Genomic DNA, 17,697 nt, shown 5'->3' on the forward strand with positions numbered 1-17,697 from the left:
TCTGTCCTCTTCTTGTGGTTTCCCTCCAGCTGTTCCTCATTCTTTTGATTACACCTGCTGCAGATTAGCCCTTCTGCTCTCTATTACCTCTCTTAGATCCCCATTCATGTTACCGCTGTGTTCTCTGTCACTTGTTAATCTCTTTTAAGAAGTTTTGGTTGAGTTTGGTTAAACTCTTTCTAAAAAATTAGTCATCATGAAACTTCCACTTTCCTGTTTGTGTTTTGGTCCGATCCCTGCTCCACGCATGACACAGTGGGCTCCGGTTTTTAGTTTTTATCGGAGAGGAGTTGTGGTCCAACATGTACACACTGCTTAGTAAGAAAACCAATTCAGAAATTCACAAAAAAAAAAAAAAAAAAACTAACCAAACAGCCTTCAGTAAAGGTTTGTTAAGAATCGGTAAGTGAGATTACACACTTTACAAGGACTGTAGGGCTGAGCTGGAGCGTCAGGAGACCTTTCTACTGTTTAGTTTATGAAAATACTATAAATGTTTATTTAAAAAAGGATATATAGACACAAGTCTACCTTGTAAATGTGCCAGATTTAACTGCAGTCGCTGGTGTAGTGATGATGTGGGAAAGCGTTTCAAAAACTGCAAAGTCATAGCTAATAAAATCATCTTCCAATTTCCTTTCTGAGCATTTTTTAAGATATCCATCCACTGATTTTCAAATTCATTATTGCTTTTCTTAGCATCTCAACAAAAAGCTGTACAGCTTGTGGTACAACTGAGGTTTATTTGTTAATATCATTTGTGTAAATGTCAGTACATTGTGCTTTAAGTGACAACAAGGATAACTTTAATTCTCACAAGAGCTGGGTTGAAACACATCCTCATTCCTGTATGTTACTGCAGAACGAGGAACAATCTTTCCGAAAAGTTCCTAGGATCTATAAAACTAATCAGACGTGTTTTTTTGTTACTCTAACAGTAGTAAAACCGCAGAGCGCCTGAAGTTTCTGTTCATGAGTATCTTCACTTCATTGCAGCACACACCTCCTCATTGCTTTGGTGTGTATCATTTTCCGTCAGGACAATTTTAGCAACAAGAAGGTGAATAATTTTTTTTTTAAAAATGAACTTTTAAAATCTTAATGTTGAGTATCTGGATTATTTTTTTTTTTTTTACTTGACTGAGATGTGAGAACTTCATAAGGTAGATTCAGTGGATGACCATTAAAAATCCCCCAACTTGATTATTGGTCATTTTAAAAGTTTGACCAATGGATTTTAGATTGATCTACCTCGGACTTACAGGTTCGTACCTTTTTGATTTAATTTTCTGCTTTATGTTGTATTTTGTTGCATGTTCGTTTGAAATCAAAGGAATTCCTACAAATGGGGAGCTTGTACAAACAGACGTAAAATAAAGCATAAAAATAAAACCAAAATGTTCTCTTCTAAATACTTTCTGTAAGAAATTAAAAGTAAAGGATTGTTCATGGAAAAGTAAATGTAAAAGAAACTTGATGTTTCAAATGCATCTTTTCTTTAATAACTGAAGTGGGACAGGATACTAAGAGTCAAAATTCTGAAAGCTAATATTTAGGTTTTTGTCACATTTCACTCATTTGTAAAACTCCAACTAATGACAAGAATTGAAAATTAGTCAGCACATCAATTCTACATTAAAAAATAAAGCATAATATGGAAAAGAAATGCAGCAAGTTATCAGGATGTAAAACTATCTCCCTACTTACCTTTTCTCTATTCTAGTGACCTGAAAACAACTTTGTGATAAATATTGCAACTTTTCAATGTACCCAAAGTTTAGAGCAGATATTTTTCTAGGAAGGGACACATAGTTATTAATCCATCTAGTTCTCGATCTTTCAGCTAACTCAATTTGTACATCAGTAAGTTTTCTTGTCCACCTCTTCGTGCCTAAATGCATTGAACTGCTGTCACGTGTTTGGCTGAATCACTGTGTTAACAGGTGCACTGAATAAAATGGCCAGTGAATGCATCCGTACTCAACAGCTATGCACTCAATGTGTTTTATTCTAGGTGCACTCCTCAGCGTTGCCTTTGCACAAACTCGTCAGTACTACTTTGTAGGCTCTGCACAAACCTGGACAAACGCCCAGAGTGTCTGCAGACGGGACTACACCGACCTGGCCACCATTGAAAACTTGGCCGACGTTGATGCTGTTCTCAGGACAAATCCTGGCTATTCGGGTAGATTCTTAACACTCACTGCATGCTTAAATGTTTCAGGCACAGATCTTATATTTTGAGATGCATATATATATATTTTTGTACAAAAAAATGTCTGGAGACATTCAGAAATACAGTCAAATTCTCCTAGATCAATCTTCACAGCTGCTCATTGACAACTTGAAACTGTATTTCAACAGGCAATGCTTGGATAGGCCTCTATGATGAGTTGTACAACAGCTGGAAATGGTCCCTGAATGACAGCAGCTTCTATGGAGCTGGAGAGTATACATTTAGGAACTGGATAGCCGGCTCACCCAATGACTTCGGTGGACAGCAGCACTGTGTTAGGTTTTTAAGTGACAACACGTATTTGGGTGGGTGGGATGACCGTCAGTGCTCGGACCTGAGACGTTTTTTGTGTTACACTGGTAAGATTTTCTTTCAGTTTACACTAAAAGTCTGTAATTCTTTTTACTTATATAAAATCTCCTGAACACTGAAATGTTGGTCATGGGGAAAAAAGGTGGAACTATTCTTTCTTTCTCTGCTCATGTAATTCTGGTTAAAGCCACTTGATGGCATCATTTCCTAGGAATTCCCTTATTAATAACGTACCTGGTAAACTTCAAGCGTTCCTAATCAGTCTGTTTTATCTGCAGGTATAGTCGGTGGCTCGCCGTCTTATTTCGTCAGTACCCAATCTCTGAATTGGACCGAAGCTCAGCGGTTCTGCAGAGAGAATTATATTGACCTGGCCAGGTAATAAAAGCACAATATTAAAACAAATTGAAATATCTAATGTACTACTTAGCACTATGAGTTTTCCTCTCCCACTTTTGTCATTGCAGTAATTCAGCAGCAAAATTAAAACTTCTGAACCTACAAAGCAAACATTAACATTTTATTTCCATTTGAAAATAAAAAAACTTTGTCCATTTTATACGCTTTATCATTATGTGCTACTTAGTTTACCTGTCCTGAGAAATCAATAAAACTTTATCAGTTTGTTGTTGAAATGTCAAAAAAAATGTGGAAAATGGAATCATAATCCAAGACAAAGAAAGTTATTGTCTGCAGAACCAGTTCAGTTTTCCATTCGTTTCTGTAATTTTCTTTCTTCACAGCATTCGAAATCAAGCAGAAAATAATAACATCAGGACACTACTGGGTGGCATCGAGGTGTGGATTGGGCTTTATCGGGACAAACTGTGGTCAGACAGCAGCCCCTCTCTGTTTCGACACTGGGCGGCCGGTCAGCCAAACGATGATTACAGTCAGTGTGTTGCTGCTTCATTCAGCGACTCGGGAAAATGGCTGGACGAAGACTGCACCCAGAGTTTTCCTTTCATCTGTTACAAACCAAGTAACTCGTACTATATATTGATCTTTAACATAAGAAGCAAATGTGTTAATAACTGCTCACATACTAACACTGTAAACTCATGCTTTAAGTTCTCTGTGAAACTTTTGGAATTTTTAGTTATTTATTTTTTCTTTATTTGACCATAGTACAGGTTGTCTCGTTGAAATGCAAGATTGCACTTACAAAACAAAACAAAAACACTAAATCAGACATAGAAATAAATGTAAATTTTAAAAACGGCGCAGAGAAATACTCCTGTGTTGTCCATGGAATGATAAAAAAAAAAAATAAGTAAAAAATCAGATATACAGAGAAAATATTAAATGGGTTTAGGCAAAGGTGATTTAAATTTCAAATTTCATTTGAAAAAGCCCATTTAATATTTTCTAATTTTTTTAGAGTTTCATGATTTTTCATATATGAAGAGAAAAATCAAGATCGTTAGTACAGTTGCAGTTTTCATTCTGAAGGAAAACCCAATTCTGAGGCATAAAATATCTCAGTGAAATTTGACTCTTCTGTTTTTTGTTTTATGTAGACTCTAAGTAAAGATGAACTTTTTCTCTCAGTCCCAGCCAACACAGAGGGCTTCAGAGCATCAAGTCAAAATGAGAGCAGCATCACTCTGCAGTGGAATAAGATAAACAACAGCACCAGCTTTGTTCTGCAGTTTAACGGCACAGAGACAAACATCAGTTCACCAGCTGGAGATGGACCAGTGACACATACAGTCACATCTCTGACTGCTGGAACCAAATACACATTCAGTCTCTTCTCTGTGTTGGATAACGTCAGAAGTAGTGGAGTCAGCATTGCTGCCGTTACCAGTAAGAGAAAAAAAGTTTCATTATTTTTTAAAAGCTGCACCTGTTGTTGAAGAGCTACTATTGTGAGACCTTTATGTTTTACAGTGAAACTTTCATCATATGTTTTCAGTATACTTTTTTTTTTTTAAGAACAATTGAATATATCTTATGTTCATTGTCAGACAAATTGTAGTGACATGATGGAGTCACTTGTGATTTTTATTTATTTTTTATTTTTTCGAAGAACCTCAAAATGCAGAAGGCTTCAGGTCATCCATTCAAGATGAGAGCAGCATCACTCTGCAGTGGAATAAAATCAACAACAGCACCAGCTTTGTTCTCCAGTTTAATGGATCAGAAACATTCATCAGTTCACCAGATGGAGATGAACCAGTAAACTACACAGTTTCATCTCTCACTGCTGGAACCAGATACACATTCACTCTCTTCTCTGTGTTTGAGAGCATCAGAAGCAGTGGAGTACAACTTACTGCTGTCACTGGTAAGATTCTTAACTTAATTTCCACATGGCTTAAATTTAACAATATTTGTGCAGTTTTTTTTGTTTTTTTTTTGCAAATTCCATGTTATACAAGTATAACAGCATCTTAAATTTAGGTAGAGCGTGTATATGTTTTTATTTTTTGTTTTGTGTGAAACTAAGAGAGTACCATCCTAGTTCAGACGTTTCTTTTGCAACAGTTTTCAAAATATTGAAATTTGCTTAAAGACATTGAAGCAGACAGCAAATGGGCATTAGGTTTCAACAAGTAGACTTCACATCCTTGAATGTGACTACATGCACCAAGTTATGCAGATTACTGGAACATTCTTTTTCATAAAAGTAATTTCAAAACTTTTTTTTCCCCAAAGCTCCTAAAAACACGGAAGCTCTAAGAGCATCAAAACAAAATGAGACCAGAATTTGATCATAAGTTGCAAGATTTAACTGTGAAATTATGTCTTAAGCTTGTCCAATTATGGTAGCTTATGATCACTACAGGCACATTTCCCATAGCTAGACATTATGACAAGCAGGACCAATTGGAAAATAAAGATGTAATCACCTTTATTTATTTTTAAAGGTTTTGTTGACTCTAGTGGCCTTTATTTGAAAGTAGTTTGACGGGTAGTGAGAGAGGGGGAAGACATGCGGCAAATGTCACCAGGCCAGGAATCGAACCTGCTACCACTGGCATGAAAACTAAGGCCTCAATATGTGGATGGTGCTTTGCCCCTGCACCACCACAGCACCTTTATTCTTGATATTTTTAATTGTTTTTACAGCTGTATTTTTATATAATTATATTTATAAGGGCAAAAGGAATGAACTCTGACAGCAGCTAAAACATTATAAAAAAAAAAATCCCTTCTCACCCTCCGTGGGTGGTCTCTTTCATCCTCTGAGCTCGGGTCCTCTACCAGAGGCCTGGGAGCTTGAGGGTTCTGCGCAGTATCTTGGCTGTGCCTAGAACTGCACATTTCTGGACTGAGGTGTCTGATGTTGTTCCTGGGATCTGTTTGAGCCACTGCTCCAGTTTGGGGGTGACTGCCCCGAGGGCCCCTATGACCACAGGCACCACTGTGGTCTTCACCTTCCAGGCCTTCTCCAGTTCCTCTCTGAGGCCCTGGTATTTCTCCAGTTTCTCCTGCTCCTTTTTCCTGATGTTGTGGTCACTTGGTATTGCTACATCCACCACAACGGCTTTCCTCTGTTCTTTATCCACCACCACAATGTCCGGTTGGTTCGCCATTACCATCTTGTCTGTCTGGATCTGGAAGTCCCACAGGATCTTAGCTCGGTCATTCTCCACCACCTTTGGGGGTGTTCCCCACTTCGATCTCGGGGCTTCCAGTCCATATTCGGCACAGATGTTCCTGTACACTATGCCCGCCACTTGGTTATGTCGTTCCATGTATGCTTTCCCTGCCAGCATCTTGCACCCTGCTGTTATGTGCTGGACTGTCTCAGAGGCCTCCTTGCACAACCTACACCTTGGGTCTTGTCTGGTGTGGTAGATCTGAGCCTCTATTGCTCTGGTGTTTAGGGCCTGTTCCTGGGTGGCCAGGATGAGGGCCCCTGTGCTGTCCTTGAGTCCAGCTTTTTCCAACCATTGGTAGGATTTCCTGATATCAGCCACTTCAGTTATTTGTCGGTGGTACATCCCATGTAGGGGCTTGTCCTCCCATGATGGCACCTCGTCCTCTGTTCCCCATTGCCTGAGACATTCGCTGAGCACATCGTCCGTTGAGGCTTTGTCCTTGATGTATTTATGGATCTTGGATGTTTCATCCTGGACAGAGGCTCTCACACTCACTAGTCCTCTGCCTCCTTCCTTACGGCTCGTGTACAGTCTCAGGGTGCTGGATTTGGGTGGAACCCTCCATGCATGGTTAGTAGCTTCCGAGTCTTAACATCCGTGGCCTTCATCTCTTCCATTGGCCAGCTAATTATTCTGGCAGGGTATCTGATTACTGGTAAGGCATAGCTGTTTATTGCACGGATCTTGTTCTTGCCATTGAGCTGGCTTCTCAGGACTTGCCTTATTCGTTGGAGGCATTTGGCTGTGGCTCCTTTCCTTGTGACCTCATCGAGGTTGCCATTTGTTTGTGGTATTCCCAGGTACTTGTAGCTGTGCTCTATGTCTGCTATTGTTCCTTCTGGGAGTGATACCCCTTCTGTGTGGACGACCTTCCCTCTCTTTGTAACCATCCGGCCACACTTCTCTAGTCCGAATGACATCCCAATGTCATTCGGACATATATATATATATATATATATATATATATATATATATATGTATATGTATATACAGGTGCTGGTCATAAAATTAGAATATTGTGATAAAGTTCATTATTTTCCATAATGTCATGATAAAAATTAAATTGTCATATATTTTAGATTCATTGCACACCAACTGAAATATTTCAGATCTTTTATTGTTTTAATTTTGATGATTTTGGCAAACAGCTCATGAAAACCCAAAATCCCTGTCTCAAAAAATTAGAATATTATGAAAAGGTTCTCTGAACGAGCAATAAAAATAATCATCTGAATCAACAAAGTAACTCTAAACACCTGAAAAAGATTCCTGAGGCCTTTAAAAACTCCCAGCCTGGTTCATTACTCAAAACCGCAATCATGGGTCAGACTGCTGACCTGACTGCTGTCCAGAAGGCCATCACTGACATCCTCAAGCAAGAGGGTGAGAAACGGAAAGAAATTTCTGAACGAATTGGCTGTTTGCAGAGTGTTATATCAAGGCACCTCAGTGGGAAGTCAGTAGGAAGGAAAAAGTGTGGCAGAAAACGCTGCACAACGAGAAGAGGTGACTGGACCCTGAGGAAGATTGTGGAGAAGGGCCGATTCCAGACCTTGGGGGAAGCAGTGGACTGAGTCTGGAGTAGAAACATCCAGAGCCACTGTGCACAGGCGTGTGCAGGAAATGGGCTACAGGTGCCGCATTCCCCAGGTCAAAGGTCAAGCCACTTTTGAACCAGAAACAGCGGCAGAAGCGCCTGACCTGGGCTACAGAGAAGCAGCACTTTGGACCACTGTTGTTCAGTGGTCCAAAGTACTTTTTTCGGATGAAAGCAAACTTTGCATGTCATTCGGAAATCAAAGTGCCAGACTCTGGAGGAAGACTGGGGAGAAGGAAATGCCAAAATGCCAGAAGTCCAGTGTCAAGTACCCACAGTCAGTGATGGTCTGGGTGCCATGTCAGCTGCTGGTGTTGGTCCACTGGGTTTTATCAAGGGCAGGATCAATGCAGCAGCTATCAGAAGATTTTGGAGCACTTCATGCTTCCATCTGCTGAAAAGTTTTATGGAGATGAAAATTTAATTTGGTCTGGAATCGGCCCTTCTCCACAATCTTCCTCAGGGTCCGGTCACCTCTTCTCGTTGTGTAGCGTTTTCTGCCACACTTTTTCCTTCCTACTGACTTCCCACTGAGGTGCCTTGATATAACACTCTGCAAACAGCCGATTCGTTCAGAAATTTCTTTCTGTGTCTCACCCTCTTGCTTGAGGATGTCAGTGATGGCCTTCTGGACAGCAGTCAGGTCAGCAGTCTGACCCATGATTGCGGTTTTGAGTAATGAACCAGGCTGGGAGTTTTTAAAGGCCTCAGGAATCTTTTTCAGGTGTTTAGAGTTACTTTGTTGATTCAGATGATTATTTTTATTGCTCGTTCAGAGAACCTTTTCATAATATTCTAATTTTTTGAGACAGTGATTTTGGGTTTTCAAGAGCTGTTTGCCAAAATCATCAAAATTAAAACAATAAAAGACCTGAAATATTTCAGTTGGTGTGCAATGAATCTAAAATATATGACAATTTAATTTTTATCATGACATTATGGAAAATAATGAACTTTATCACAATATTCTAATTTTATGACCAGCACCTATGTGTATGTATATGTGTGTGTATGTATGTATGTATGTAATCCTGCTTCTTAGCTGATAGAGGGCAACAAAAGTCCTGAATTGGCAGTCGTGCTTATCTGTTCCAGTTTGAAAGGTATTTTTGCAGACTGACTGTCATATATTACAGGCCTGCGGTAATTTGCATTGCTCAAGTTATTTATTTCTGAGCAGTGACTAATAGTTTTTGAAACTGCTTAATAGCTTATTAGCCTACTTCACTACCAATAAATAAGTGCCAAATCACATCAAACTGGACCCAGAAGACAAGAAAGGATAGAAGTTTGGTTTTCTTCAGCTTTCTATAACCCACTACTGTTGAGCGTCTAAAAGATCCACATGGACTGAGGGGTGTAATACCATAAAGTATTGAATCACTCTAAATTATAGCACTTTTTCTGAATGTTTATTTCAATAAGAGGTAACCAAATTTTGAAATGAATACTGTAGCACACTTTAAGTTGCTTGTTGTTCAACAGGAAGTTAAAAATATTCATGTGGACTTGTTCTTCAGCATGCCCTGCACACAAATGTTTCCACCATCAGCTTTCTCCACCAATCAAAATCTTGTACTCCACTTCCCTGTTCTTCTGTCTGCCATGGTTTTGTTATGGTGCTGCACCATGTCATGCATGTAACTAACTTTATCTGGGAGTCAGTCAGTCGCTTCTCTCACGTCTGCAGCTGGTTTAGAATGCTGCTGCACGACTTTTGACAGGAACTCAAAAGAGAGAGCTGTCCTGGCCTCACTTCACTGGCTGCCTGTATATTTTAGGATTCATTTTAAAATTCTTTTGTTTTTAAATCATTGCATAATCTTGCCCCGGCTTACCTCTCTGAGCTTCTTCACCCCTATATACCCCATCGGTCTCTCAGGTCTGGAGATCTGCTCTTGGAGGAACCGAGATCCAAAAGGAAGCTCAGAGGGGACAGGGCTTCTCTGTCATGGGCCCCAAGTTATGGAACGACTTGCCTTTGCAGGTCAGAGAGGCCCCTTCACTGTCCACTTTCAAAGCTTGTCTTAAAACCCATCTATTTTACTTGGCTTGCAATGCCAGCGGGATCTAGTTTTAAATCGTATGTTGGTTAGTTTGTTTTTAAACTGTAAGAGTTTTTTTTAATGTTTATTTATTTTTTATGATGTTGTGTTTTAATGTACAGCACTTTGTATAAGCTGTGGTTGTTTTAAAGTGCTTTATAAATAAAGTTGGTATGGTATGTGACTGAGAGCAGGAGAAAGCTTAAAAAAGGTATATTAAAGACGATGATTATGAATATGAAGAGAGCTGGAATAAAAAATTCTTGACATTACGTGGTTCCTCGGTTCTGGAGGAACCATTAGGGAAGTTCACAGATGAATATGAGAAGGACTCTTATGGAGTCGAGGAAAATAAGCAATTCCAGGATGTAAAAGTAATGTATGCCTCTAGGAATTTGAAATCCCCAGTTTCCACAATGTAATTGCCCCATTATGTTAGTTTTATGAAAAAGTTCCAACTCAATGAAAACATGACCTGAAGGACAAGTGAACCATAGAGTCTCATGAGTCATCGTTTTCCTCTTCAACAGATGGAGATGCAAACAGCCAGCAGTTTCCTTAATGTGCCAAAGTTTATTTGATGTTAAAGCAAAACTAAAATAGTTAATCATGAAATGAAAAGATCCTTTGTGTCTGGGTCTTCCAACTATTTCATTATGACAAATGGTTCACCAAACAAAATGACCTTTAAGCTTTATTACAGCAAAGAATATTTTTGTGATGAGCAGAAATTTGGTGATTTGTTTAAATAAATATTGTTGAGGGAAGATTTGATCACATTTGTGTCAAACATATTTTTGCTCATCCGCTCAAGGCTGGCAGATGAGCCCAGTGATACTGTTTTATCTCCAATCCGGCCTTTAATCTAGATCAACTCCAAGATATTAACTCTTCTTCTCCCACAATGATAAAAAGTCTTTTGTCATTTTTCTCTTTCTCCAACAATTTAAAAGCACCTAATTTATAATTTCTATAAGATGATACAGCTGTTCCCACATCATGGATCTGAGCATTCTGGCAACTTTTGCACAGAGTTTCTTGTTCACCTCTGATACACCCAGAAAGCTGCAAAGTAATCTGAATATTTCTACAGATGACGGGACTCTGTGGTGCTCACATGCTGCTGACCTCCTGGTTAGACTCATGACCTTTCAGTCTCTCAAACTATAATGTTGACAACAAAATTTTGATGAAACGGCTCAAAGAATGCAAAGTGAACTTCTATGAACTCTAGCAGTGTTAAGCATTTGCACATCATAACTTCTCTGTTTTGTTTCGTGACACCTTATATTTTAAAATTATGCTCATCCTCATTCTTGTACTGTCAGATGTGCTGGTAGCTTGATAAAAGCAACTCTTCCAGGAAAGCCACACCCACCTGTAATACCTTAAAACATGCAGAGCATCTCAGTACTTTGCTTATATTTGCCTTGTAGCGTTGAAGCTTATCAGCTTGTCTATGTTGTGAAATGCAGCAATAGCGTTTGGATTTAGATATCATCTGGATACTGCATTTTATCTTAAGCGGTCATTGATGGATTACAGGCTCATCCTGTTTGGGCTCACAGGTTTGTTTGTTTGCTTATTGTGACTTCTTATAACCCTTTTTCTTTTAGACATTTTTGCACAGTGGGAAACCAAGGCAGAAGTTAAAATCAAGTTCTGTGTTGAAAATGTGCATGCAAGCTGTGGATGTGTTCTCACTTTCACCTCAATGCAAGGAAGTCCTGGATTCAAATCCCAGGAGAGACCTGCTTACATGTTCTGTCTCTTTGTCTTAATACCGTATTTTCCGCACTATAAGGCGCACCTAAAAACCTTCAATTTCCTCAAAAGCCGACACTGCGCCTGATAGGTATTTTTCTCGAACCTATATAAAAGACCACAGACAACGTATATGAATTTTATAGACAAAGCTTTTGCAAAAGGAGAACTCTCCGCCACGGCCTCTCCAGGCCGTTCACAGAGAATTCTGATCTCCTTCCACGCGAGCCCCTGTTTTATTGTCAAGCAGAACAACCAAAAGGGGCAGTCAGGAAGAACAACAAAGGTCGTAAAACTTCTAACCTAAACAAACCAGCCAGGTGTGATATCTGATCTACGGTCTGAGCTCAGTTCAAATCTCGGTCAAACTGTCAACAAAGAGGGAGGATAAACAAGAGACAAAATACGACTGCTCACAGGCAGTTAGGAGGTATTCTGGTTGATAAGAATTAGTTAACTGTTACACATGAAGATGAAACAGTCAGTCCTGACCTCCAGGTCAGTTTATACACACATAAGGAAGAGAACACTTAAAACTAAAAATCACAATAATACTGATTAACATTAGACTGAATATGTACTAAAGTAATAACAAAATGATAATACCAAAAAATATCTAACAGCGCCTTATAATCCGGTGCGCTTTATATATGGACCAATATTGAGCCACAACAGGTCTAGCAACGGACCTTACCACAGGGGCCGCGTTTCATTGGCTAATGCCCATTTTACGTCATAGCGCAGCTACCACGTGCGTGACCGTCTCACAAACACAAGCTACAGTAGTAAACACATGCTAATGTACATTGCGGACCATCAAAACCATGAATGCCGACTTACCCAGCTTTGCAAGAACAATAGGGATCAGTGATCTTCTCCACAGCTATATTTATGCTGAGGGTGTGAGGATCTGCTGTTTTCCTCATCTATCGGTAGCTTTTAGCTGTGACGCGCACAATGTTGGAGGCATCCCGTGGCTCAAACACCTTGATGTCGTCCAAAAAAGATGACATGAACTTGTTGGTTCCCCTGTCCATTGTCCTGGCTGATATTTTGTGAAAATCCGGCAGAAATGCTACGCTAATTAACTCAGATCGAAATGAAAGACGTCATGTTTACACAGACATGCAGTAGGCTGCTTATGTAGTTGGTCCACTAAGGTAAGCAGCCGCCAACTTCTTTTTCCCCGTAGAAGAAGAAGTGCGGGGTGCATGCTGGGATAGTTGTCAGAACGCTGGTTTGTTAATAAAGTTTGATAAAACATTTAAAGGGGGGGAGGGGCAGGGGAAGAGAGACAGACTGCGGCGGCAGCGTGTCGGTTGGTCTGTTACCCAGAAAGCAGTTGGGCACAATATCGCAACACCAACACCGTGAGTGAAACAACGACTGAGCCAGCCTACTATATGAAGTACTCGGGGACCGTCTATTCTATGCGCCTTATAATGCGGTGCGCCTAATGTATGAAGAAAGTCCTAAAATAGGCCATTTGTTGAAGGTTCGCCTTATAGTGCGGAAAATACTTTTTCTTAAATTCATCATGTTCAGATGTTTACATGTTTCCAAACCATTTGTTAGAATCACTCAAGACCAGATGACAAGGATAAACTGTTTTGCGTATCCATCTATAAATTGCTGCTCATTTCTTCTTCATAGGTCTAGTAGTGCATTTTTTGTTTGTATCTTGAACAAACATTTTCTATTGCGCTTGGTTCAGGGCTTTGTGATGTCTACTCCAAAACATTAACTTTGTTGTCCTTTCTTGCTAATTATTAGTGCCATTCAGAAGTAATATTTTATTACTCAGTTATAACTTCAAGTGTGATGTTTTGAACCGATATTTTCAGCTTCCACCTCATTTCTCAAAAGATAACAAAAAACATTATATATATAAAAAAACACCTCTGTTATTAAAAATTAAGGTATTTGTTTTCAATCTGTAGTTTGGCTTATTTGTATTTCCTGTGAAGTAATAATGTAATTTTTTTCACTAAATGCTTTTTTTACCCGATGTTGGTGAGGGACTTAGTTTACTGAGGAAAATTAAACTATTTCAGCATCTTTGCAAAAGTCTATAGGACAAAATTTTAAATTTTTGCATGTTTTGCAAGTTTAAGCGCCGTGTTTACAATGTGTCCACAGGTGAACCTCCATTTAACGCTGATCTTGGCTAATAAACCAATGAAATCCTCCTCTGGGATTTTGCAAATATTTTACTGGCATTCTAATCTTACTCAACTTGATAAAGTTAAACAGCAGTTATCTCGCTCTTTATTCTGGCATTTAGTAACTGCATATCTGCTTTAGTTTAAATTATACATTTTTGAGCACATTGTGTTGGTTTTCTGTGTATATATTTTGAGTTGTGCTGGCAGTTTTTCTCCTAACAACTTCATTAGTTAAATCATAAAATGACTTTAAAGCCTGCTGTCCTCTAGTGAAGCTGTCCACCATGTTTTACATCTTTCCTTTATTCAGAACAACTGAATTAATAATCAGCACAGAAGTTTGATTTGCAAAGGAAGTAATTCAGCTGTTTAGGTGTATTAGTGCCAGAACACTGGAGATGAACAAACCTGCTTTGAAGGTTACTTTGCGGTTCCTTCCTGCTTACCAAATCAAATCAAGTCAAATTTTATTTGTATAGCACATTTCAGCAGCAAGGCATTTCAAAGTGCTTTATATAATTAAAAACAGAAACACATAGTCATGTAACATTGAATAAACAGTAAAAAAGAGAGAGAAAAAAATTATAATTACATAAAAATTAAAGATAAAAACAGTAAAACCCGCACCCCTTTTCAACTGGGGAGGACAACACATGCACTCCACACTTTCAAGAAGGGGGGACCAAGTCCTTTTAAACTACAGAGGTGACAGAAATTGTATTAAAACAAATTGTAGAATGGACTCATGATGGACAAATTGTAGACCTGAATGTCAATGTTGACAGTGAACAAAATGTAACTGTCAATTACATTTTCACAGGTTAAAAAAGCTTGTTAGCCAAGTTTTTTTTTTTTTTATTAAGCCTGGCTGACGAGGCTTATTAGGTGCTTTTAATCACTATTTTTACTGACATTTTCCACAGAAAAAAAACACTTGGAGAAAATAAGGAAGATTAATGCAATGCCTGTAATTCAATGCTGTTAAAGTTTAATGGGTTTTATTTCAGGCGCCCTGCTCAGTGTTGCTAGCACCCAAAACCATCAGTACTACTTTGTGAACACGTCGCTAACATGGACAGAAGCTCAGAGTGTCTGCAGACAGGACTACACTGATCTGGCCACCATTGAAAGCACAGCTGATGTTGATGATTTTCTAAGTACCAGCTCCAGTTATACAGGTGGGTTTTTAATTTGGAAAAAAGGAAGACAACAACGGTATAAACACAAACCCTGCATTGTTTTATCAGTATTACTGAAAGTCTTGTGACAGTAAACATGTTTCACTGAAGCTTCTAAATATAATAAACATGTTTTTGTTTTTTTTATTTAGGCAAGGCATGGATCGGTCTCTATGACGACACATTAAACAGCTGGACATGGTCCCTAAATGACAGCAGCTTCTATGGTCCTGGAGAATATTCATTTAGGAACTGGGATAATGGCCAACCCGACGATTATTATGGACAACAGCATTGTGTTCAGTTTTATGGCTCTAGTTTTATCTCTGTGGGCCGATGGGATGACGTTCAGTGCACAGTAACAAGGCAGTTTGTGTGCTATAATGGTGAGTATATGTGTGTGTATGTTTATATATAAAGACAGAAGAAATATAATACAAAAATTAAAGTATATTTTCATTTAGTTTTATTATTCTACATCTTGTCTATACATTTACAGGTACAGTAGGTGGATCACCATCCTATGTTTTGAGTAGCATTTCAGTAAACTGGACAGAAGCTCAGAAATTCTGTCGTCAGAATTATGTTGACCTGGCCAGGTAAATAAGACTGCAAGCAAAATACTGCATTAATACCAACACACTATATAAAGATGAATTGTAGTTCTGGTCCATGAATTACAGACATTTTCCTCTGGGTTTTTGTTTTGTACTTTAAGTTGATGTGTTATTATTTCTCTTTGTAAACACTTGGTCCTGGTTTGTTTTGGCAATAAGCCCAGTGCATTGCTTCTTTCTGTTAACCATTTTCCATTTACTTCCTGTTGCTGAGTTATGCAAGCTGTGTTTCTGGTAACGCCGGTATTTTTTGTCATACTTTGTTTTCTCTTTGGGTGTATTAGTCTTTCCTTATTTTTCTACAGCTGTCTGTTTGTTAAACTAATCTCTTTTTAATTCAATGAACACATCGTCTGATGTGACGTTTTAAGTTACTTCTACCTTTATGTGAATTAGAAAACTAAGGATTCAAAGTCGTTGCATTTTAAAAATTAAAGCTGCAGCATCTTAACGTTTTAGCCCAGTAAAAATCCAGCCTTGGGTTCTACGCTTTGATTCGTGCAGAGGATCTGGACAATCTCCGTTATTGAGAAATGGTTGCTCCATTGATGCGTGGACTCTGCTGAAGGTTTACACTTTACCTAGTCACTAATGTTTGTAAGTGATGTATGTAGTGAGCCAGTTCAATACTGTGAAGCTTACCAGAAATTACCTGAAGTGTAAAACAACCATCCTTCACTATGAAGAGAGACGTGCTGACCCTAATGAGACGGTTGTAAAAGTTAGTTTAATAGTTGGAAGTGTGACCAACATGGACTGAACAGCTGTATTGACTACATCCGCTGCCATTGCTAAAACTACAGGTAGACTGCAACATTAAAACGGCAGCAAAAATCAACATCATCGTTCAGAACAACTTCCGTTTGCTAATTTAGTCCAGTAGAAATTCTGTCACAGGGAATTCAAGTCTATTGGAATAAACCAAGTCTGTGCCATAAGTGAGACTTGAATTGAAAGGAATAGCACAGGAAGGCAATTACCAGAATAGTAACTTTTATAAGAAATGTATTTTTTATGTATTTACTGAAGCTGTCAGCATGTTGAGACAGATAATCTGTAAAAAGATCAAGATCCTCCACTTTTTTTTTCCTGTGCTTCAACTGCTGTCTGAAGAAATGCAACATTCCCAGTCAAAAACAACCCAACTGTGCCAGTAGGCCCAAAAAGCAGTTCGTTCAGTCAACCCCTCGTGAATGAACTGGTAAATGTGCCAACAGCAGATAAACAATTCACCGTTGCAATAAAACCATTTACCCACCGTCACCTGTGGCTGTGCTAACTAGTCTTAGCATTCACAACAGGTTTTGCTGCCTTCCTGTTATCAAATGTACCTCATAAGTATTTTTGCTTACCGAAGTCATTACTGGAGATATCTGGCTGTTCAAACAGGTTTTGTTTTGACTTGTTAGTTTGCATCAGACACTGCTTGCTCTGTGAACATTTTCCAAGATGGAAAAAAAATACACATTAAAATGTACTAGTATTGAATCCAACAGTCTTTAAGTCAATCCCTGCAATTTAATTATCTAGAGACACAATTACATATTCAGCTGTTACCAAATATGCAATGTTTGTCTTTTATGTGGCTAAAAGTTTTTTATAAAGTGGCACTAATGTGCTAACAGAAATCAAGCTAAGGACAAACATACAGCACACATAAAATAGAAAAAAAGCCTGATGCTACATTGTGACAAAGACTCGGGGAACTAACATATCCTTTTTCAAAAGAAACTATGAATGGTTGAGATTTTATTGACGAAAAATGTTACAAGTAATTCATAAGGTACACATCAATTTTCTAAATTCAATTTACCTGAAAAGAAAACATTTGTTTAAAAATATTGCTAAAAAAAGAACCAAAACACTTTCTGTTCCACTCCTACAGAAAAATTAAGACATAAAATAAAATCAAAAGAAACCCAACCCAGATTATTTTTCCTTGCCAGTGTACGAAATCAGACAGAAAATGACATCATCAGAACCCTAGTAGGTGCCAGCTCTGTTTGGATTGGACTGTATCGGGAAAAGCTGTGGTCTGATGGCAGCGACTCTCTGTTTCGATACTGGGCGGATGGCGAACCCAACGGTCCCTCTGGAGATCAGTGTGTTGCTGGATCATTTAATCTCTCTGGAAGATGGTCAGATGAAAGCTGCAGCCTGAGTTATCCATTC

The 17,697-nt window shown here is 38.7% G+C and overlaps 2 protein-coding genes across 2 annotated transcripts in view; both read left to right on the plus strand.

Moving 5' to 3' along the window:
- The first annotated feature begins 302 nt into the window (after positions 1–302).
- Positions 303–17,697, plus strand: part of LOC106907802 (tenascin-X-like) — a 37,200-nt gene continuing 19,805 nt past the window's right edge. Inside the window, exons 1-7 of the mRNA XM_088016043.1 lie at positions 303–318; positions 2,015–2,185; positions 2,827–2,926; positions 3,292–3,530; positions 4,100–4,357; positions 4,581–4,838; positions 5,210–5,255. Of these exons, the coding sequence (XP_087872169.1) occupies positions 303–318; positions 2,015–2,185; positions 2,827–2,926; positions 3,292–3,530; positions 4,100–4,357; positions 4,581–4,838; positions 5,210–5,255 (1,088 nt within the window). The remainder of the gene's footprint in view (positions 319–2,014; positions 2,186–2,826; positions 2,927–3,291; positions 3,531–4,099; positions 4,358–4,580; positions 4,839–5,209; positions 5,256–17,697) is intronic.
- LOC106909815 (salivary C-type lectin 2-like) lies at positions 11,239–17,387 on the plus strand. Its single transcript, XM_088015504.1, has 4 exons — positions 11,239–11,369; positions 14,738–14,908; positions 15,061–15,294; positions 15,408–17,387. The coding sequence occupies exons 1-4, from the start codon at positions 11,336–11,338 to the stop codon at positions 15,509–15,511; spliced, it is 543 nt and encodes a 180-aa protein (XP_087871630.1). The 5' UTR covers positions 11,239–11,335; the 3' UTR covers positions 15,512–17,387.

This window comes from Poecilia mexicana, unplaced genomic scaffold, assembly GCF_051168715.1.
Source record: "Poecilia mexicana isolate PSO_F unplaced genomic scaffold, ASM5116871v1 scaffold_18, whole genome shotgun sequence".
In the NCBI taxonomy this organism is placed as follows: domain Eukaryota; kingdom Metazoa; phylum Chordata; class Actinopteri; order Cyprinodontiformes; family Poeciliidae; genus Poecilia; species Poecilia mexicana.

Bases quoted from the DNA above. Each gene is read 5' to 3' on its own strand.
- LOC106909815 (XM_088015504.1), top strand. From the start codon at position 11,336: ATGGATTACAGGCTCATCCTGTTTGGGCTCACAG. The intron at 11,370-14,737 runs GTTTGTTTGTTT...GTTTTATTTCAG, and splicing joins CATCCTGTTTGGGCTCACAG to GCGCCCTGCTCAGTGTTGCT. The intron at 14,909-15,060 runs GTGGGTTTTTAA...TTTTTTATTTAG, and splicing joins TACCAGCTCCAGTTATACAG to GCAAGGCATGGATCGGTCTC.